The sequence below is a fragment of the Anas platyrhynchos genome, chromosome 5, assembly GCF_047663525.1.
Source record: "Anas platyrhynchos isolate ZD024472 breed Pekin duck chromosome 5, IASCAAS_PekinDuck_T2T, whole genome shotgun sequence".
NCBI classification, from domain to species: Eukaryota; Metazoa; Chordata; class Aves; order Anseriformes; family Anatidae; genus Anas; species Anas platyrhynchos.
In genome coordinates, this window is record NC_092591.1 from 690,870 (window position 1) to 712,581 (window position 21,712).

General features: G+C 52.9%; 1 protein-coding gene across 3 annotated transcripts in view; it reads left to right on the forward strand.

Moving 5' to 3' along the window:
- LRFN5 (leucine rich repeat and fibronectin type III domain containing 5) overlaps window positions 1-21,481 on the forward strand; it is a 55,387-nt gene extending 33,906 nt beyond the window's left edge. For 2 of the 3 annotated variants that reach the window (XM_027458578.3, XM_027458577.3), the window contains exons 2-3: window positions 11,460-12,867; window positions 13,532-15,048. In XM_027458578.3, coding sequence (XP_027314379.1) covers window positions 11,480-12,867; window positions 13,532-14,474 — 2,331 coding nt within the window. In that variant the 5' untranslated portion in view covers window positions 11,460-11,479 and the 3' untranslated portion in view covers window positions 14,475-15,048. Of the gene's footprint in view, window positions 1-11,459; window positions 12,868-13,531; window positions 15,049-21,072 lie in introns of those variants that run through there. The other variant, XM_027458579.3, reaches the window with a different exon arrangement.
- The last annotated feature ends 231 nt before the right edge of the window (window positions 21,482-21,712 follow it).

Below are 21,712 nucleotides of genomic sequence, written 5' to 3' on the forward strand. Positions count from 1 at the left end.
TGCGCCTGGGCAGGGTGCTGCAGGCGGCCCTGCTGGACCCTGCTGGGGGCTGCACGAGGCACTCCCCGGAGGTGCTGGCCCAGCCCAGCGGTTCTGTAGCTCTCTGTAGGGGCCTGCCCTCAAATGACCAATATTCCTTTGCATCATTTCCCGTTATTTCCTGAGTAAGCTTGAGCGACTGTGATGACGCAGGGGAGGTATTTTTTGCCCAGAACTGTGATACAATATACACAAAGATCCTCTGAGGTCAGCGACCAAGGAGAGGCTGGGAATTAAGGCGGGATGAGTAATTTTGAAATGATCAGTGGAACTGCAGGCTGAGGTAATCACGTCCCACGCAGCAGGGGATGCAGGGCTAATTTAAGAGCATGCAGAAAGCGTGGTTCCATCCCGGTGAGGGTGGGCGTCTACACGATCCTAGTGTTTGTTTGGGGCTGCCTTCCTGGAAGTGAGCGAGCGTCAGCCCCTCCCAGCAGCGAGGCACAAGGTGTGATGTCCTGGTGATCTCACTCCACGCAGCAAATCCCATTCCCTGCTGGCAGTCCGGGTGCTCGTCAGATGGCTCTGCAGCAGCTGCGCTCCGGCAGTGCGGACCAAGGCTGGAAGCCCCTCTCCCCCCACCTCTCCTTCCCCCAGCCCAGTCCTGTTGCTGCTCCAAGGCCAGGTCTGCTTTTCAGCTGAGGCAGCTGGAGGAGCCAGAGCAATCTGCTGATGCATCGGCACGAGGAACGCCTCGTTGCAGCGGCAGTAATTCATCTGCTGTCTCCTCTCTGTTGGCCTGCGTGGCACGTGCTGTGAGCGGCATCTCTGGAAATGCTGTGGAAGGCTTGAGAGCAGCATTGCTGCCATGGCCGAGCCTCCCCGGGCTGCTCAGGAGAGGAGCAGCCTGGCCTCGTCCAGCAGCAGTTGCCCCCTGGACACACGCTGCCAGCTGCGCACGGCGCCCAGTGCTGCTGGGGGGGCTGCGCTCTGCGGGAGCTGTGCCAGGGCTGTGTGCCCATGCCCTCGCTCCAGCCTGGGCAGAGGGCATCAGGAGCTTGTGTCTTGGAGAAGAGATGGCACAGTACCGGCTTGCCCTGCTCTGCTGAAAGGGGCTGCTGTGCCTCGGGCGTGCTGCAGAGAGGCCTGGATCAGGAGGTGCCCCTGGGGAGCTGCACGCACAGGGAGTCACGGCCCGGGGCACCTACACCGAGGCGGCGAGAATCTGCAGTTACATTGGTGCCCTTGATGCATCCTCTGCCAATTTTACACTGATGAGATTTTGAAACAAAGTATTATATCAAAGCACTCCAATCTTACGGGTTATAATAAAATAAACAGACAAAATAAGTGCAAGTAACAACTTGCAAATTGTCTTGAAGATTACGAACAATTTAAGGAAATAGAATTGCTCATGAAACAGATGAACTGTGGGGAATAAAAAGCCAAACTGCTGCAACACCTCAGTTCTCTGTAGGAATGTAACTGTTTCTTACTGCTTGGCTGTCTCCATAGCCGAGTGACAACTGAGAAATGTGTAGAATGAACATTAATAATGGATTTAACAACCTTTTAGTACTGTCCAGGTGACAGCCCCTCTTTGACTGCAGCAGCTGGGGACGGTGTTCTGGGAGGGAACGGGGAGGCACTGGGCACGTCTGGCACTCCCCTGCTGTGGGGATGGCAGCAGGACGCGAGCCCTCGCACCGTGCCGTGACCCTGGGGTGGTGGGGCCAGGGACAGCAGGGCCTGCCTTGGCACTGCAGGGCTGTGTCACCAGCTGTACCCCACCACAGCTGGCCAGTAGGGTTGGCTCTACCTGTCTGCCATCATACATGAGCAAATATGCGTAAGATCTGGGCTGTAGTAACAAAGCATCTAGGAAACTGGTGAGCGCTTCAGTAAAGGACAGTGATAGTCTGTGTAGTCACTTGTTCTGGGGAAAGGCTTACTGTGCGCTGAGGATAAAAAGTGCCGTATTTGTGAATCAAAGCTTGACCTGTTTGGTAATGGTCCATGTTTCACAGTTTTGTTTTTGGCTATGCTGCACGTAGTGGTATCACGCTGCTCCGTGTCATCAGTGCCCTGCGCTACTGGTGTGTGGTACCAGCCCCCAGGGGATGTGTGCTCCTCTCCTTCCTGCCTTGCTGACCACCTGAGAGTGGGCCAGAGGAGCTGAAATGCCCCTCCTGAAGAGTGCCTGTGCTGCCCTGGGTGGTGGGGAGCCAGGCCGAGTGCCCAGAGCTGCCGCAGCATCTGTGCGAGGCCCCAGCCTGGCAGCATCGCGGGGCCCTGAGCCTGCCTGCCCCGCGCTGCCCCTCGCCCCGGCTTCCTCTTCTGCCCTTCCCTCGCTGCTGTTACTGCCGGCTGGCTGAAATGGCCTCTGACTCCTGGAGCTCTAGGATGTAGCTTTCCTGCCCACACTGCAGCATGGAGGTCTTACTACTTTTTGGTGAAAAATGGGATTTTCTGCCTCAGACAGAACTGGAGAGGCGCTTTGTGGCTCAGCTCAGAGGTCTGTCCCATAGTCCCAGCTCTGCCATGGGCTGCGGGCAGGTGCTCACAGAAAGCCCAGGTGAGCGGGGTGCGGGTCAGGATCCTGTGAGGCACAGCAGCAGCAGCAGAGGAAGGACTTGAAGTGCTGCTCCTCTGTGCACCAGTGCCACCCGGTCCTGCGGAGCAAGCAGCAGTTACTCTCCAGTGCTGCTGCCTTTTCAGCCAACTCTTCACAAAACCTTCCCATGTGTTTGAACGATCTCATACAGACATCGTTCTCTGTGCCAGACACAAGCCCTTCTCTGAGCCTTTCCTACGTCACCTTTTTGACTTCTGGAGATCCGGGGACCAGACAGGCGCAGGGCCTGCCTCTGCCTTGCTCCCAGCCCTGCGGCCCAGGGGTTCGCTGTGCTCAGGGGTTCGCTGTGCTCAGGGGTTTGCTGTGCTCAGGGCTGCTGGCAACACGCTCAGGTCCCGGCCAGCTTGGTGCAGGGACGGGCTCACCTTTCATGCTCAGTGCTGTGCCTTGCACACTGGGGATGGAAACAGCGACAGCTTTGCTTGCAGATACCAGCCCGGTGAGCAGTGCGGTCTAGGTCTTACTAGTACTGGTTCTGCTTTCTTTAGAAATCTTTTTAATTAAAATAAATGTTATTTTTCACTTTAATCTTGCTGGTTTAGACCTCATTACGGGGAGAAAAATTGCCTCCCAGAATGCATTACTTCAAGTGTGTATTGCTTGCGGCGGAAGGCTGGAGGAAAACGAGAATAGCTACGCTGAAACAGCTCATTAGCCAGTCTGCCTCCAGCGATGGGCTATACTGCACCAGTTACAGGGAGACCGTTCGCTGGGGTGCCCCTGACCACCTCTGCAGTAGCATCAGGCACACAAAAGGAAGGCTGTGGAGCAGGCAGAATTTAATGTTCAGAAAGTTGAGGGTTGCAGCTGTGTTTGTTGCAGTGTTGGAAGCCGTTTAACACAGCATTGGCTACAGCATTTCCCTGGCAATGTGCCTCCCCGTGGTGATTAACCTGTTAAATCCTCCAGCAAGCACTGCAGGTGTCCAAACCCCAAAGCAGCCCCTCCTTCTTCCTTGCAAAACTCGGGAGGGCAGGGGGACCCCCGGCCGCTGCTCCCCGGTGCCTGTTGCTGCACCAGGGCCGTGGGGCTGTGAGCGCTGGGCGCTGCTGGGGTACACGGGTCCTGTCTGTGCTGTGCGGCCCCTGGGAAATTGTGTTTTAAACCGAGTGCTTCTGCTTTCTTAGGTGCGCTTTGTTTCTGATTCAGGAGGACACTCAGGCATGTTTACAAACCATTGACCTTTGTGAAATTGAAGCTCCGCGTTCTCCGCTTAAGTAGTTTTAGCAGATCATAAGCCACATCTCACAGCATCTCTATTTATATGCGCCTGTTTTAGCATGGCTTCCAGATGCCTTTCAAGACTTGTGCCAGCTATTTCCTCATCCTTCATCTCTAGCAGGTGAATATGACCAGCTTCTGGACTTTTTTCCCCACCACAAAATTACATTTGCAAAGACGTTGAAAATCTTCTCCTGAGGCCTGGAGGGATAGGATGTGCAGTCAATAGCTTCTGTCATGACCTTAGCGATGACAGATTATGTCTGAGTCAGGCACCATGTTAGAGCTGGCTCTGGCTAGCCAGCAGTGTGCCGTGTTCAGTTTTCCCATGTGCTCGCTGTGTGCAGCACCCTACAATCCAACAGACTCAGATGCAGTGGAAATCATTTGCTAATTAATTGCAGCATCCTGCTGCTTCCCTTTGTTACTTAGCTCACAATATGAAAATGAAACTTGTAGCACTGGACACACCAGCAGATGCTACATGAAATCTGCTGAAGTGTATTACTCCAGTGAAGATGGGGGAAAAAAGTCAGCAAGCCGTACATCGGGAACAGGAAGCGATTTCAGTCTGATGTGCCTGCCATTTCATTCGCGTGTCCCCTGGATCAACTCCAGGCAGAAATTTCAAATTCATTAGCTGTTTGCATGACCTCAGTTGGTTACTAGAAGCAATGGGTGGTCGTTTACATTCATAGCACGTGCACCTCCAGGCCTTTGGTGCAGGCATCAGAGCTGCTGCTGAACCCTGCTGGCGCCTGAGCCCTGGTGTGACAGTCCCTGGGTGCAGGTGGCTCCAGCCCTGCCACCCCGCGGGTGCTGGGGTGCCCTGGGACGCCGCAGTGACAGCATCCCCCTGGGGCCTGTCCTGGCACCCACGTGTGGCGCTGGGGTCTGCCCATGTTCCCTTGCCCGGCCGAGCATGATGTGAGGGCTCCTCCATGCTGTTACACAGCACCCAGGGCTGAAGTCTGTGCTCAGAGCATGGCTTTGACGGGGCCTGGTGCAGAGCTCAGAAGCCATGTGGGATAGACCTGGCACAGCGAGAAAAGCTGCGTTGTTGCCCATCACGTCGGCACTTCCCCGGTCAGCTTGCCAGGGCAGAGACCTGCAGTGGGTGACAAGGACAGCTGGTGTCTGCCACACAGCTCACCCCTTGGGGCTGCTTTTAAAGGCCTGGCTTTGGAGCTGGGCTCCCTGGGAGCCGGGAGGCTGCTGGTGTCTCAGCCAGCACCTGCCCGAGCTGGGGCGAGTCCCGAGGGGAGCTGTGCACCGGGAGGGCGGCGATGTTGCTCTGGGGAGATGGTTCTAGAGCCTGCATGGCAGTGAGCCACGGAGCCGTGCAATTCATGGTTACTTTTTGCAGATGTTGAATAACTCAAAGTGAAGAATCTACTAAATTAAACTAATCTAAACCTTGAGAGCCTTTCTTACTTGAATCTCCAGCATCACACGAGGAGCTGGGGTGTCCCTGCCTTTTTGCAGCAAATTAAAGCAGTGCGTACATTCAAGGTGCATAATTTTTGGTCCTTTTTTTTTTTTTTTCTTCTTTTTTTATGTTTTTAAGCAAGCCATGAGAATCAGGCAGTGCTTTGCAGAGCTGATGAAGAGCCATGAGCTGTGCCGTGCTGCTGTTGGTGCGAGGGGCGAGGCATGCTGGGGGGCAGGGGGCATGGGCAGACATCCTGTGGGTTCGGCCGTCTCCCCAAATATCTCATCCTTGGTCACTGGCATGGCACAGCGTGCGATGCAGAGCATCTTCGTGAGGAAGCACTCTGCTGGCTTTCAGCAAGGTGGTGAAACATGTCTGGACTGATGTGAGCCCGAGCAGGACCGGGTGCCCTCCCTGTGCTGAGGAGCTGTGCAGGCTGCAGCACGGGCCCGGCAATTCAAAGCCAAGTGCAGTTTCTATTAATTGTAATATCCTGTGCTATTCTTCAGCTGCAAATGTCAGTACATCGTTCTATGACACACAGATTTTAGAGCACTTGTGAGCACTTGTACAAACACATAGCTTTATTTTAAGCTTTGCTCGCATTTATATTGCAACTTACATGACACTTCTAAAAAAAACCCTTGCGAATGATAAGGAACAATTTGACAAGACTAGCTCGGCACTGGGCAGAAGCAGGGACCCCACAGCACCTACAGTTTTCATTAGGACATCTCAGTGTGGAGACAGACCCCCTTGTGGGGCTTGCCCACGATCAGAGAAGAGCCATGCACCCACTTTTCTCTGCTCTCCTCCTTTCTCCCCCAGCACTTGCTGACAGCAGTTTCTCGCACTGCAGCACAAGAGAGCCAATAGACCTGATTGGATTTCAGAACCGCCATGCGGGTGCTGGCTCGGCTCCGTTTCTGGGGCGTGAGCTTTTCTACCAGGACTGTGGGAGGAGAGCAGACCCAAGCTTTGAGGGCAGTGTGGGGCATGGAGTGCTCCCCACCAGGCCTGGCTGCCCAGGCTGGGGCTGGGGCCTGGGGGCTGCTCTGCCGCTGTGCTCCGCTGAGCTCCTGCAGCATGGGACAGGGCAGGATGGGACGGGACGGGACGGGACGGGACGGGACGGGACGGGACGGGACAGACGCTACCTCGGGGCTCTGGCCTTGCCCCCACCCCATGCCCCTGCCTGGGGGCACATGAAGTAAGAAGTAATCACAAGTGCTTTTCTGTGGTCAGGTGTTCCCCTCCCCAAGTGGCAGCCAAGGGCAGCATTTGCAGGCTGTGCTGGGCTGCCTGCAGCCTCGCTGCCCCGTGTCCCACTCCACAGGGAGGTTTCGCACGTGGGAGCTGCTGACGCCTGTTTTGCCCTGCTGCAAGTTGTTGAGCACACTGTGCCTGTGCTGGTGGATGGGGATGAGTGGGATTCCCGATCCCAGCCTGCTCTCTGCCAGCCCTGCTGCCAGACGCAGCCGCCCTCAGGGTGAGGAGCCCTTTCCACAGAGGGGATGCCTCGCTCCGAGGCAGCAGCACGCGTCTGACCGTGCAGCCCTGCGAAGAGAAGTTTGTCACAGATGGGTTGCACTTTTCTGCCTTGTTTGAGGACATTGTGCTTGCCTCCCTTAAGCTTCATCTGCTAGGAAACTGGTCTCAGCTGCATCTTCGAGGTGAGGAGCTCCCCATGGGGGCTGCTGCAGAGGATGCTGCTGAGGAAGGCTCTAGGCTCTGTGTGCTGGGAGGGGATGGACATGGCTCACACAGCACCTCTGCCCGGACAAGTGCTCCATGCTATGGGAGCAGCGTTTGGCTGGCAGTGCCACGCGTTGCCCTCATGGCACGACTGTGCCCACACGGTGCTTTCTGTGGTCAGGGGGTCTTTGGGCTCAGCAAAGGGGTGGCCCCGGGGTGCCCTGCCATGGGCTGGGGCTCCCTTCCCCTGTGTATGTCCCAGAAGCTGGGGCTGCCATGAGCCCCCCACCCACCCCGTTACTGTTTAGGGGAGCAGCTGCAGACTCAAAGCAAAAGTGTTGTTTAGACCAAAGGAGCTGAGATCCTTATGCCACTGCTTTTGGCTAGGGGGTGTCCAGAGGGCCTGCAGAAAGGGCTTACTCACCCAGCCCAGTGTGGTGGGACACTTGCAAGCACGTGCACAGCTTCTGCTCCCCAGGGCATTGCTGCCCAGGACCTGCCTCGCCTGGGGTCGGCCATGGCTGTGTCGCTGTGCTGGCTGTGCAGGACGGGCAGCTGGAGGTGGCTGAGGGTGCTGGAGAGGGCAGGCGGCCCTGGCAGTGGGCTCTGAAGGATGAGTCTTTGAGCTCTTGAAGCTTGCTCCTGGCCCTTGACGTTTTATTGTCATCCCTTCTCTAGCAGCGAAGTCACCCACCGCCCATCCGTGGGGCACCAGCTCCATGTTCTCCCTTTGCGTCTGTCCCACACTCAGCACAGATGCTCCTCGCAGATCGCCAGAAGCTGAAGTCTCTGTAGCCCGCCTGTCAGGGCTGTCAGCAGCTCATCCCCCATCCCGAGCCACCCATGGCTGCGGCCCTGACGAGCCTCCCGCGCCATCGCGCACCGAGCAGCCAGGCAAACGCTCGCCCCTGCCCCAGCAGCTGCCCCCAGTCCCTGTGCCAGCTCCACGGCCTGACAGAGTGGGGCTGGTCTTTGGCCTTGCTACAACAGTAGGTTGTTAAGTAAGGGCATGGCTAATGTCTTGGTGTGCATTAATGGCCTGGGCAGCACACAGAGTTTGTGAGGCTTAGCTGAGGTCCAGCCCAGGGACAGGCTGTGTGTCGGTGCCCTGGCGGGACGGGACAGCACAGGGTGCCTGGTGAAGACGTGGTTGGTGTTGGTGTGTTTGGCAATAACCCCCTGACGGGGCAGGAGAGCGCCAGCCTTGTGGCTCCGTCAGCACAAGGGGCAGCAGCGGCAGCCCCGGGGCCTGGCCATGGGCAGTGCCGGTGTGGTGACTCCTGGACACAGTGCAGGTCTCAGGTGAAAAGCCGGCTGTAGGAGGGATCTGTGCCTGCTTCCACTCCAGTCAAGCTAAGACAGCACTTCATTTGCATTGCCATGTGCACTGAGAGTGATGTAGGGCTGCTGGCACTGTGTGTTTCACTGGCTCAGCTGGTCAGAAGAAGGCTGGGAACTGGGAGGCTGCTTGAAGCTGTGCTTGCTCTCAGATAAGTTGCCTGTGAAGGCAGTTGCAGGAGGTGGAAATGGTTAGACCAAGGGTTAGGTCCCGTCTGGCACAGGAGGCGAGTGACCCGGCAGTTATGGAGGAAGAACAGGGTACCTGCGGGGCTGGCCTGCGGCACCAGCTCTGCTGGGGGCTGCACAGCGTCAGGAACAGGGGCACTGCGGGTAGGCTTTAAGGTTGCATTTGCTTATGTCGCCGTTTTGTTTGTAACAGTCTTTCCAAACTTGTCATCTGAAGCTTTACCCTCTGCTTTACTGAAATGCACCTTGCTGACTTTGTTTTAATCCTGCGTAGCTCTGAAAATGAACTTGGCTGAATCTGAGAAACGCTGAGCGCCTTACTTTAATCACAGCTACAAATCTAAATTAGCTCTATTGTATTAGCAAATCTAAATGAGTATGGTGTTCCCAAGCCAGGATTGTTTGGGGACCTCAGCAGTCAGGCCATGGTAAGCTGCGAGGTTCATTTTGAATCTGTGTGCACCAGATCCAGGCTAAAAGAGAAAATCCTGCCTGGAACGGGTGGGCAACTGCAGTGGTTGCTCAGGGAGGTGGCTCTGGGGGGGGGGGGGTTCCCAGCGGGCTCGGGGTGTTGTACAAGGTGGGTTATTTCTGCAGAACTTCCTTAGCCCACGGCCGGTGTCAGAACTGTCCTTTAGTTCTGTTTGCATCTGCAGAACAACCCCGATGTACAATGCTGACACAAGAGGTACAAAATTTAACCCACAAAATATATTTAAACACTGCTCAGGAGGTTTGCTTTCCGCTACAATTAATGCAAAAAATTATCCCCAACAGAGTGCAAAAGGTTTCGTCCTAAAGTTTTACAGTTTCTGACAAGAGCAGGCTGCCTCCCGTGAGGTTAACGGAAAGGGGAAACAAATTTAATTGGTGCATTTATAGCCCAAGAACGGCCAGTTTCCACCGGAGGAGTCCCATATAAATTGGTGCCATGTTGGATTGTATAGCGAGCAAATTGCACTCTCAGCTGGCTGTAAAAAGTAAATTTGTTTTTATATCCTTTTCCAGTTGTCAGATAAATAGCAGTTCTCTTCAGCAAGCCTTGCTGGTGCGTGGCAGCACAGCCGACATGCCGGCAGGTGCCAGGAGCCGGGCTCCCCTGCTCGGAGCCACCCCCTGCCAGGCCCCATGGGAGGAAGGCCCGGGGGGTGCTGGTGGGGCTGTGGGGAGCACTGGGAGCGAGTACCGGCTGCCCGGAGCTGGCAGCACGCTGAGCACGAGCAGCTTCACTCATCAGGAGGCCATATGTTTGGGGATTTCACCAGGGGTCTGGGACGGTTCCCAACACTGCCATAGCAATAGGCCCTGCCTTCAGTGGCATATCCATTTTTGAACATAAATACGACAGTTAAAGACTTCTTTTTTCATTTGATGTTATTTTCCTTAATGAGGACTTACTGGTTATAGTCAGTAGTCATGAGAAATATTAGCAAAAGAGAAAAAAAAAATAGTGTTGAAAGGCAGGTTTTAGGGACTGGTATTTTGACTTACCCTTGCTGCAGCTTAGGTTTGCATGGCAGCATGGATTGACTATAGATAGACTAGACAACAGGAGATTTAATTATTGTTGTAATATTAAATACCTTTAAATATCTGTGGAGATTCAAGAGCCCTGCATATGGTTAGCTTTGAAACTTTATTTTACATTATTTTTGTTAGTACACTTCTAGGATGATGATGTGTCTGAATAATCTGGTCTGTATGTGAAGTGTTTTAGCAATCCCAGAGGAAGCTGACTGCTTCATTTCCAGTGTGGAGTCCTCCTGAAGACAGTTGCTTAAAACTGAGCAGTTTTTCTCCTCAAACTCATACGTATATTACTCAGCAGTGCTGTGTTTCTGCCCACGCTCCTCACTTCTGGCAGGGAGGCAGACCTGGCACACCACTGTCTCCATCCACCAGTGGGTACTGAAGTGAATGTGCTGTGTCAAAGGGGTGTTCAGAAACTGGTGGCATAGCACTTGTGGAGTTTTTAGCAGAGTCACTGAGAGACGATTTCATTTAATTGGTGTGGGCACGGTTCTTATCTTCCTTGTTTTCATACTCTGTGAGGATACTGGATCTAGCAATGTAAAAGATAAGGCTAATTGAACTGTCAGGGTTTCTGGGATAAGAGTGCAGCACTGCTGTGGCAGCAGGGAAAACAGCAATACTCTAAAATTAGTCCATGTTCCACTTTTATTAAGATTGCTATTGTTTTGCGGTTGTTTTATTTTATTTATTTTATTTTATTTTATTTTATTTTATTTTATTTTATTTTATTTTATTTATTTTATTTTATTTTATTTTATTTTACTTTATTTTATTTTTTTTCCTGCCTTTTTTTCTTTGTTCGCTTGCTTTATTCACGTTTTTGTTTGTTTATTTGTTTTTTTTTGAATGACACAAAATTAGCTCCTTCTGGGTTTATTCTGAAAATAGCATTAAGAGTTTAAATGTTCAGTAGAAATGGTTATAAACCTACTGAATGATTTAGAGGCCACAGAGAATTTTAGCTTAGCATGTAAAGCACACATGAAACATCCCTTCTTTCCAATATGCAAATGGCATTATCACAAAGAGGCTCTAGATCATGAGGTCAAGAGCATCTCTGAAAGTTCAGTGACTGCTTTGCAAGTCTGTGGATGAGCTCTAGCAGGAGGGGCTCAAAAGGCACCACTGCTGCAACATGTGGTGCCACCAACTGCTTCCGAACCGCTTTGTCATTTGCATATAAATGTGTACGTGTCCGTATATATATGTCTGTATCCATACATATAAAAATCTCAGTTGTTCTTCTGGAAGGTATTGCAGAAGCTCCTATGTCAGGATATGGACAATTATAAGACATCTGGCACTAAGATGAGAAAGAAAGACTGTTATATGAACCTCAGTTTCATGATTTAACCATAAATGGTTTGTCTTTATTTTTTTTTATGATCTTACTTGCTAATCTTGCCAGCATTAACAGCCATTTTTTCTTCTTTACAGGCTCGTGAACCTAATCTACAATGGAAAAACTGCTTTTGTTTCTGCTGTTCATTGGCGTAGCAGTGAGAGCTCAGATCTGCCCAAAGCGCTGTGTCTGTCAGATTTTGTCTCCGAACCTTGCGACCCTTTGTGCCAAGAAAGGGCTCTTATTTGTTCCACCAAACATTGACAGGAGGACCGTGGAATTAAGGCTGGCAGACAACTTTGTTACAAATATTAAAAGGAAAGACTTTGCCAATATGACCAGCCTTGTGGACCTGACGTTGTCCAGGAATACAATAAGTTTTATCACACCTCACGCATTTGCTGACTTGCGCAATTTGCGGGCTTTGCATTTGAACAGCAACCGATTGACTAAGATCACCAATGACATGTTCAGTGGACTCTCCAATCTTCATCACTTGATACTTAACAACAACCAGCTGACTCTGATTTCTTCCACAGCTTTTGATGACGTTTTAGCTCTTGAGGAATTGGATTTGTCGTACAACAATCTGGAAACCATCCCCTGGGATGCCGTGGAGAAGATGGTTAGTTTGCATACTCTCAGTCTAGACCACAATATGATTGACCATATTCCTAAAGGGACCTTCTCCCACCTCCACAAGATGACCAGGTTAGATGTCACGTCTAACAAACTGCAGAAGCTACCGCCTGATCCTCTCTTCCAGCGAGCTCAGGTATTGGCAACCTCAGGAATTATCAGCCCCTCTACTTTTGCGTTAAGCTTTGGTGGAAACCCTTTGCATTGCAACTGTGAGCTTCTGTGGCTGAGGCGCCTTTCCAGGGAAGACGACCTGGAGACATGTGCTTCTCCCCAGCTCTTGTCTGGCCGGTACTTCTGGTCAATCCCTGAGGAGGAGTTCCTGTGCGAGCCTCCTCTCATTACCAGGCACACCCATGAGCTGAGGGTGCTGGAGGGCCAAAGGGCAGCGCTGAGGTGCAAGGCCCGGGGGGATCCAGAACCAGCAATTCATTGGATTTCACCTGAGGGCAAACTTATTTCTAATGCAACGAGGTCTGTGGTGTACGACAACGGGACGCTCGACATCCTCATAACGACGGTGAAGGACACGGGCTCTTTCACCTGCATTGCTTCCAACCCAGCTGGGGAAGCCACACAGACAGTGGACCTGCACATAATTAAACTCCCTCACCTGCTGAACAGTACTAACCACATCCACGAGCCTGACCCTGGCTCCTCGGATATCTCTACGTCCACCAAGTCAGGCTCTAATGCGAGCAGCAGCAATGGGGATACTAAAGTCAGCCAAGACAAGAAGGTGGTCGTCGCTGAAGCAACATCATCTACTGCTCTGCTGAAATTCAATTTTCAAAGAAACATACCTGGAATACGCATGTTCCAGATCCAGTACAATGGTACTTACGATGACTCCCTGGTTTACAGGTAAGGCAGAGCCAGCCCAGCCCATGCCCAGGGCCCCTCCTGGCTGGGTGCTCTCCGCTCCTCCAGCGGCCGGCGGTGCGAGCCTGCTGGAGCAGTAATGTGGTGCTCAGCTCGCAGATAGGGCAATTGCTCTGAGTGCTCTTATTTTTGGTAATCCAAACGGACCTCTAATCCTCTAAAGTAATCTGATTAGCAAAAGGATTGTGAAGTTAGATGAGCTAAGTGGATGTTAACTCTCTCAGTTTTATGAAAACACAGGGAAAACACTGCCCGTGAATGTGTTCCTGTGAGCGCGCCCAGGCTGCTGTGGCAGTGCCCGTGCAGGAGCAGTGCGGGGATGTGCTGTGCACCCTGGGTGGATTTGTTCTGAGTCTCGGCTGTAACAGTCACACCTTTCAAAACTATTTTTCTTAATTTCATCTATGTTTTCACTATGGTCTTTCTCAAGATGGGCTCGGCCGAGCAGAGCTGTGCAGGGGGAGTGTGGCGGTGCCTGCTGCTGCACCAGAGCCAAGGCAGCTAGGGGAGGCTGGATGGGCAGGACGGGAGGACTGAGGTCCTGGTGGGGCCGGCATGGCTGGGGGCTCCGGCAGCTGGGGTGGGAGGTGGCTCTGGGTCTTCTGGGTCTGTTGATGCTAATCTCCTTAATCTCCTTGTCCCCCAGAATGATACCTCCCACGAGCAAAACCTTCCTGGTCAACAACCTGGCTGCGGGGACTGTGTACGACCTGTGTGTCTTGGCCATCTACGATGACGGGATCACCTCGCTGACTGCCACCCGCGTCGTGGGGTGCACGCAGTTCACCACCGAGCAGGATTATGTGCGCTGCCATTTCATGCAGTCCCAGTTCCTGGGGGGGACCATGATTATCATCATTGGTGGGATCATCGTGGCCTCGGTGCTCGTGTTCATCATCATCCTCATGATCCGCTACAAGGTGTGCAACAACAACGGGCAGCAGAAGGCCACCAAGGTCAGCAACGTGTACTCGCAGACGAACGGGGCTCAGATGCAGGGCTGCGGCGGGGTGCTGTCCCAGTCCGTGTCCAAGCAGGCTGTCGGGCACGAGGAGGGCGTCCAGTGCTGCAAGGCTGCTGGTGACGGCACCGCCCCCTCACCGGAGGCCGGCTCTGGCCAGGACACCGCCACCACTACCTCCGCTTTGCCTCACGCGTGGACTTCCAGCGCTTCTGCCCCCCAGAAGCAGAAGCGGAAGCCGGGGCCAAAGCCAGGCAGCGAGCCGCAGAGTGAAGCTGTGACGAATATCGAGTCCCAAAACACTAACAGAAATAACTCCACTGCTCTGCAGCTAGCTAGCCGTCCCCCCGACTCTGACAAAGGGGCCCCCACGTACAAAAGAGCACAATCAAAGCCAAGTAAGTTTCTCACTTTGCCAGCCGCCACGTCCAGAGCCAAGCGCAGGCTGTCGCTGGGCGGGGAGCTGCTGCAGTGCCGCTGCCACCTGCACGCCCCGGGCGCGGGCGGACTGTGCTCCAGGCGCAGCCTCTCCGTGAACGGGATGCTGACCCAGGCAGGCCGCTCTGACGGGGAGAGTGGAAAAGCAACTTTCTCGAGTTCTGAGTGGATATTGGAAAGCACTGTGTGACCTGCCTTTTTGTTTTAATCTTTATTTTTTAATTTATTTTTTATTTAGGTGAAAAACAAAGCACCAAACGTTGTGTGAAACTCCATCTCCTAGGGAATGGGATTTGGAAGTCCACTGTTGTCTCGCTGATTAATGGCTTGTTCTTGCGGGGTTCTCTATAAGCCACCCAGTGCACACAGGGTTTTATTTAGTTTCCATTTTGTTTTATTTATTATCAAAACTGAAGGCAACATTGAGAGATTAAAAAAAAAAAAAAGAAAAATATTAAAGGGTGAAAAAAGCATGATACAGCACCAGTGCCTTCCCTACTCTAGGACTGGCTTCCTGGTTCTGCAGTAGCAGAAAACAAAAGAGAGAGTTTTCACAGAAAAAGCCTTTTATAAAGGAAATGAAATTTCCTCCAAGCTAACAAATAACCACTTCTGGATCAATCAGTAAAATATTTTTTAAAATGGTCAGACTGTATATTTCTTTTCCGTGACAATGGTGTTGCCTTTGTTTTTAGGCAGATGCTGTACAGAAACAACAACATTGTGTTGTTATCTTGTGTAAAATAAAATACTCACTCGGTACACCCAGCCGGCCTCACGGTATCTGCCCGCCCTCAGCCCTGCCCGTCGCAGACAAGGAGGAGGAGGAAGAGGAGGAGGAGGAGGAGGAGGAGGAGGAGGAGGAGGAGGAGGAGGAGGAGGAGGAGTGGGGCAGGGGAGCACTGGGGCAAGGGTCCCCCTCTGTCCAGAGCCGGGGTATCGGTGCCAAAGCCAGGAAAACTGCGGCCTTTCAGCAGCAGTGTCCGGGGCCAATACCTGGCCGATTGCTCCCAGCTCATGCGAAGCTTGGTTTGCTGCATGGGACCTGAATTTGCTGAGCTCCGAGGAGAGCACTGGCAGCTCGGGATGGCAGGGGGTGACGAGGGCAGGGGTGGTGATGGCAATCTGGTCTGTCTGGGCCTATTTCCTCTAAGCGCTGCAGTTTGCATCAGGCCACGATGTAAAGACAAGCATATGGCAATAAGTGGTAACAGTTGAAACACCCACGTTGTGAGGATGACAAATGTGCTGCTGCTCTGCTCATTCTAAAGAAAAATTTACAATTACTATTAATTAAACTTGTAAGGTCATTGTGTTTAAATCAAAGACAGCTTAACTGAGCAATTCCAGTGGATTCTCAGATGCTAAACACTGGTTTTAATATAGGCTTTGTGACCATTAAAGCGATACAATAGTTAAATTTTATACCCCCTGTGCTTGTGCTTGAAGGAAATACAACCCAAGCAGATGCTTGAAGATGTCCTGGCTCTAAGCCAGCACATGCATGCAGCAGGTCGGCCCCAGGGCTGTCGTGGAAGGGGGCTTCTCCTCGCAGTCCTCTGGGACCCTGCCGCCGAGGTGCTCCAGCTCTGCCCCGGGGCATGCAAAACCTTTGGAGGGTCTTGGCTGCAGTGTGCCGCTCCCTGCCTTGGCTGTCTGTCTGGGAAGCGTGGATCCTGGGTGGGGGTGGTGTAAAGCACAGGAAAAGAAGAGGCTGTTTCTTTTTTAGAAAGCCCTTTTTCTTCTTTGGAAGTGCAGAGACCAGAAAGGAAACGAAGCCTCAAAATTAGAATACCCATTTCCTGCTGGAAAAGCTAAAAACATCCCTCCAAATTTCTCTGGAAGATCACATTCTTCTAGAGGGGATGTATGCACATAAATTAGCTAGTAAAATAGTGCACCACCAGAGATAGTGATATATTTGTCAAAGTGATGGTAGTTTGAAAATGAAGGCATTGTCAAGTATGGGAAAAATGAGTACTTACGTGCCCCATTGAGGAGCAGAATCTCTGCAGGTAGTACCTTCCCTTTGTGCTTGGGTAAGGAGACAGCTCTAAAGGTTTTCTGCTGAGGTACTTGTTTTAATTGTGCGTTTTAAAAACATCAAATGAAAATGCTTTATATGTTGTCTAAAATTGGACGTGTGTCTAATGTTTTGTGAAGGTGCTAAAATATTAATAGCTTCTGGGGGCTTAGGGGGCTTTATTTTTATATTTTTGATTTTTTACTCTAAGGAATCGATTTTCTAAACACTGAAGCTGAGTATTCTGTCCACAGTGCATTTGTATAAGCAGCTTAGAAGGACCATATGTCACCGTGTTTGGTTTAATTCTGTGCGAATATTGCAGGAACGGTTAGACCTGGAAAGCTGAGGTTTCTTCTCATGCAGCTTTCTCTCTTCATCAGATGAGTATCCATTGGGTATGCACTGAGCCACTGCCACTGCAGTAAATGTACAGCAGGACGTTTCACTTTATTTGGGCTTGATTCCACAGAAAGCCGTGTGGAGGAGGAAATTCTGTCCTTTCTGTTCTGCACAACCAGAGGCTGCCAACAGTTAGAGGCAGAAAAAGTGCTGAGATATTGCTTGATCAGAAGAATAACATTTATGTATGTTTGTTCAATGACGTGCTGGAAAATTTTCTAGTTCTTCGGAAACAAAAGTGTGCATTTAATGAATCCAAGCCAGGAGTACCCCGCTGCGGGTGCTTGGTGCTCACACTGGCAGGCCCTGGGAGCTCGGGTGCTGGCGGGGTGCTGCTGAGACTCGCAGGGCTCTGCAGTGCTGGGCCCTGCTCCTGGCTGAGCGCCTCTGGCCCGGGGCTGTGCAAGGGGTGTGCGGCACCGCAGGCAGCAGGCAGAACCGTGCTGCTGCAGGTACCACCCGGCCTGCAGGTCGGCTGCCTTTTAATGATGCCTCTTGAAAATAGGTTTTACTCCTACTAAAATTTCTGGCACGTGCTTCCTCCTACATCTTTCGAAATGCACTCGTAATCCCTTTTCCAGAGCATGGTTGTTCTGTTACGGAGGTCTGGTACAAACAATGTTTGGATGGAGAAGCAGGGTTTTGTTGGATAAAAAGTTTGTTGTGTTAGCTTTTCTTTCTGTGCTGCTTTCTGCTTATGTTTTGGACATGTTCTTGACAGTGAATATATGGTACTGCTCAGCTCTGGGTGCAAATGTGGCTTTATTTCTGGCAACGTGTCCTGGTTTGCTTGAAGCCTCCTCCCAGGCAGCTGTGCAGCCCTGCGGTAGATAACAATGGATGGGGAGGATGCAGCTGCCAGCAGGGTGCCAGGCAGAGGTCCGGCAGGGGCCGGAGGTGTTTGTGGCCCGGCGGGCGATGCCCGTGGAGGGCTGCGGAATCGTGCCTGCCCTGTGCCGCAGGCTGCCACCCTGCCCTGTGCCACTGGTGCTGGCGGCCGCCACGTGGCTGCAGGGACACGTCCCGTGGTGGCTGGGCAGATCCTGGCAGGGACGGCGGGAGGCGGTGGCAGGGCCCGTTCCCGCGGTGCTGCTCTGCCGGCGTCCTCGTGGCCGTGCCTGGTGTGCAGCGTGGCGCCAGCGCCTGTCCCAGCGGGACTCCTGCGGCTGGTGCTGCACCCAGCAGAGCTGCTGGAGGCTGGAGCTGTGCTCCCTGCGGAGCAGAGCTGGGTGCATGTTCCTGGAGGTCTGCTGGTTGCTGCCTCGTGCTCGCACGTTGCGGTCCTGAGTAACGCGAGCCAGCTGCGTGCCTGCAGAGCAGCACGAGCCAGCCGCTCGATGCCAAGCTCTGGGGGGTGGCAGTCCCGCAGGGCTGGCTGGCCGTGGGTCCTGCTGCAGCCTGCTGTCCCTGTGCCCACTGCCCACGTGTCCTTCAAAAAGCACAGCGTAGCTCTTCCTGCGTCGCCTGTAAAACCAGCACCCAGAGCCGCAGCAGGCACTGTGCAGGGAGAGGCAGTGGGTTCTGTCCCCAGTGATTGATCCAACAAGCAAAAGTAATGGTCACGGTTGTTATCACTTACTGTTGCTTCTTGTGTTAATTGGGAGAAACTGGAAGCTCAGAAGTACTGCTGGCAGAGTGGCAACATTTGTCAACCTCGCAATATCTCCAGAAAATTTACTGCCCTGTTCTTTTAAGGTGCTGCTTGTAACAAGTGATGTTCTCTTGCTCTCTTAAAGCAACAATAACAACAGTAACAGAACAGCACAATGCCTTTCCCATGGTAACTTAGTAAGTAATTTTAAGGTAGGTCAAAGTTCCGGTTAAAAAAAAAAGGCAAAAACACAGCAAAATCAATAGGGTCCTGCTTACTGAAAACATGTCTCCAGTACTTTGCTTTTGCAAATGTCTTTCTGCACGCCTTCTAGCTCAGCACTGACCATGACACCAAAACGCTGATTGCCTCTGCAGCTGTGGGCTGTGGCAGCGTCTCCTCTCCTCTGTGCAGACGTGCAAGTGTGCGCTTTTGTCACAGGTGTGGTGCACCGGCTGCGTACCTTCATTTTAAAGGAAAATACTCTTACTGCACACAGGAAAACTTCCCCTGTATAGAGTTAATGTTAACAGCTACAGCCTAACAGTGTTGTGCAAGGAAAGCACTGCCCCATGGCAGTGGCTGTGCTACCTCTCCCACCCTGGGGTGCCCAGGCCCCCGTTGGGGCGGTGCTCCCGGTGCCCCCGGTAGGCAGCCTGCCCGCAGCACCCCGCTGAGCCTGCACCCCCTGCAAGGCCGTGGTGCTCCCCGCTGCGCCTGCACCAGCGCTGCCATGTCCCTGGGGTACCGGGGCAGAGAGGGGACGGCGGCACTGACTGTCCCACGAGGGCTGCGGGGAGGTGGCTGCATTAGGCACATGCGCTTCGATGTTGGATGGAGTCAGCATCATAAAGTGAAAAGAACAAATGTGCCGTGTTCTGAGACACTCTTTGAAGGCTGTGGCCTTGCTTTCACAGCAACGCAGGTGTCTGTGAAGCAAAAGTGTGCAGGTTAGTGGGGCCAAAACTGAATGGGTTAAAGCATGTACAGCCTGGCATCAGTAATACAAGACCAAGAAAAGGCAAATCCTACTGATCTTGCTGATAGTAAGCTTTTAATACAATTGATTTATTCACAGAGCCAGGCGTGAAGGCTGCTGCTTTAGCAAGAAGGAAGCTTAGCTTGCAAGGAAAGAAACTAAAAAAGAAAAAAGCAAACATGGCAAATTGCTGGCTGCAGAGAGACCACGAGTTTCAAACTTTGTCTCTGTGGAAGTAAGCAGGATGAGCTGTGCTGCTCTTGTTGTGCTGGAACAAGCCGTGTCCCCCTCAGGCCGTTTGAAGTTGTTATTAAATTGATATCAACCTCCCAATTGATAGAAATTAATAACAATTGGTAACAACTGTTATCAATTGGGAAATTGGGAGCAAATCCATGTGCCTACCTTGATGCCACAATGCGTGTCCCCCAGGGGAAGCCTGGTCAGTGCTGGGGGGCACCTCTGGAGGGGCTACCCCTTGCCCCGCAGGAGGGCGGCCACATGCTGGAGACAGGAGAGCAGAGGAGGGGGTGCATTTCCCTGCTTTTTTCCCCTCGTCTGTAGCTAGAGCAGCAGGTCCCCAGCACCGCAAGTGCACTGGGAGCTGCTGCCCTCCTGCACGTGCAGCATGCTGGTGGGGCTGCCCGAGCCCGTGGGGGCTACCGGGGGCAGCTTTTAGTGTGGGAATAGTCACAGCATGTCCCAGCCTGATGCGGAGCCTCATGGGCACTCGTTCATTAAACTCCTGGCTTTGCCCTGCAGCTGCTTTCGAGGCTGGCTCAGCACAGCTGCCTAGCTGGCCGGGGCTGTGCCATGGGGGCCCATTTCCTCTGTCACGTTGAAGCTGCCTTTTAAGGGTGACTTCTGCTGGTGCTGGAGCCCTGTGAGACACCGGGTGAGCCTGCAAGGTGCAGCATTTCTGTGGCTGGGAGGAGCCACAGGGCCACTGCGGAGCAGCTTTGGTCTCCCAGCACCAATGGGGATTTTGTGTTTAAGCCATGCCGTCTCTTCTGCACAGCAAATTTCATTTGGAGAGGACAATGAGAAGGAAGATGAAGGGTTCTGGCACCTTCCCTCTACTCCTTTGTGCTCCTTTGGGTGGGGGGGTGGTGGGCAGCACAACCTTCCTACGGGGTCGGTGGGCAGGGAGCCCCCCAGGCCCCGGTGCTTGGCTTCACGCAGCTGGGAGAGCTGTGACCCACAGCAAGCCAAGGGTGAGCCGAAAGCAGGGCGCCCGGCTGGCTGCAGGGTACCGCAGCCTGGTGTTCCCAAAGGTAAGTGAGGCTGCGGGCCGGCAGGCAGCAAGCCCGCAGCCCTCCCCGCGCGGCAGCGGCTCCCCGAGGAGCAGGGTGCCCTGTGCCGCCTGCTGTCCCTGTCCCTGCGGCGCACAGTGAGGTTGCTCAGGGACAGCACTTACAAACCTGCACGTTTTCCACAGAGTGACTTTTTCACTTGCATGTACACCTTGCAAGGGCCAGTGCTGGACACGTGCCCACCCACTGCTTTCTTTTGGTGTTTTCACTTCTGTGCACACTTCTGAAACTATACTAGGAGCTGAAATCCTTGCCGTAGAAGAGGGCTTCAACTTGGAGAAGGCAAAAGCCGATCTAGAAAATGGAAAATCCTGATTCTGGAACAATGATCTTTACCTGGTCGTTGCTTTATGTGGGCATTGTTTGTTTGTTCATTTGCCTTTTGCAGCAGGGGGCCAGCCAGCAGTCCTGCTGCAGCTGAGCGAAAGGCCCGACCCTGCGCTTTGCCCCTCACTGTCTCTGTTCTGTCTCTTTGCACAGAAGCTGACTCGAAGGACACCTGCCCTCCTCCGCTCCCTGAGAACGTTGCCACCGACGTTTTTACTCGGCAGAAAACAAAACGATTCCATCGCAGTGAAGATTGATGTGTTGAACCGTGCTCACTCCCATCAAAACTCTTACTTGAAGCCACGGCCGAAGCCAAGAGGCCGTGGAGGTTGGCTGCGTCGGATAAACTTCCTTCCCCAGTTCACAGATTCCCCATCTCCCATCTGCCACATTAAGTCTAAATTCCTTTTTTTCTGGTGTCTGAGGTTTTTATAAAACTAATGATGAAAAATTTGGTGGCAACAGCTGCAGTACCGGTCATGTTAAACGTTGCCAGTGGTGAGTTCACAAACTGTAAACATGGTAGCTTATATCACCTTAACGAATAAATGTTTTACTACGATGGAGCTGGCATGTGGGTTGATTCGGAGGGCAGTGCCCGGGGCTGTGACACCTCCTGTGTGTGGGTGCTGCTGCCCCGTGACCACGGCCCCAAGCGCGGTGTGGGACTGGTGCCGCGGTGCTGTGGTGCTGTGGTGCGGGCAGGACACTGCCTGCGCCTTGCCCCTGGTCCCCTCGGGAAGAGCCGCCTGGATCTCGCCCACGCCAGGGCTGGGAGCGGGGAGGGGAGCCC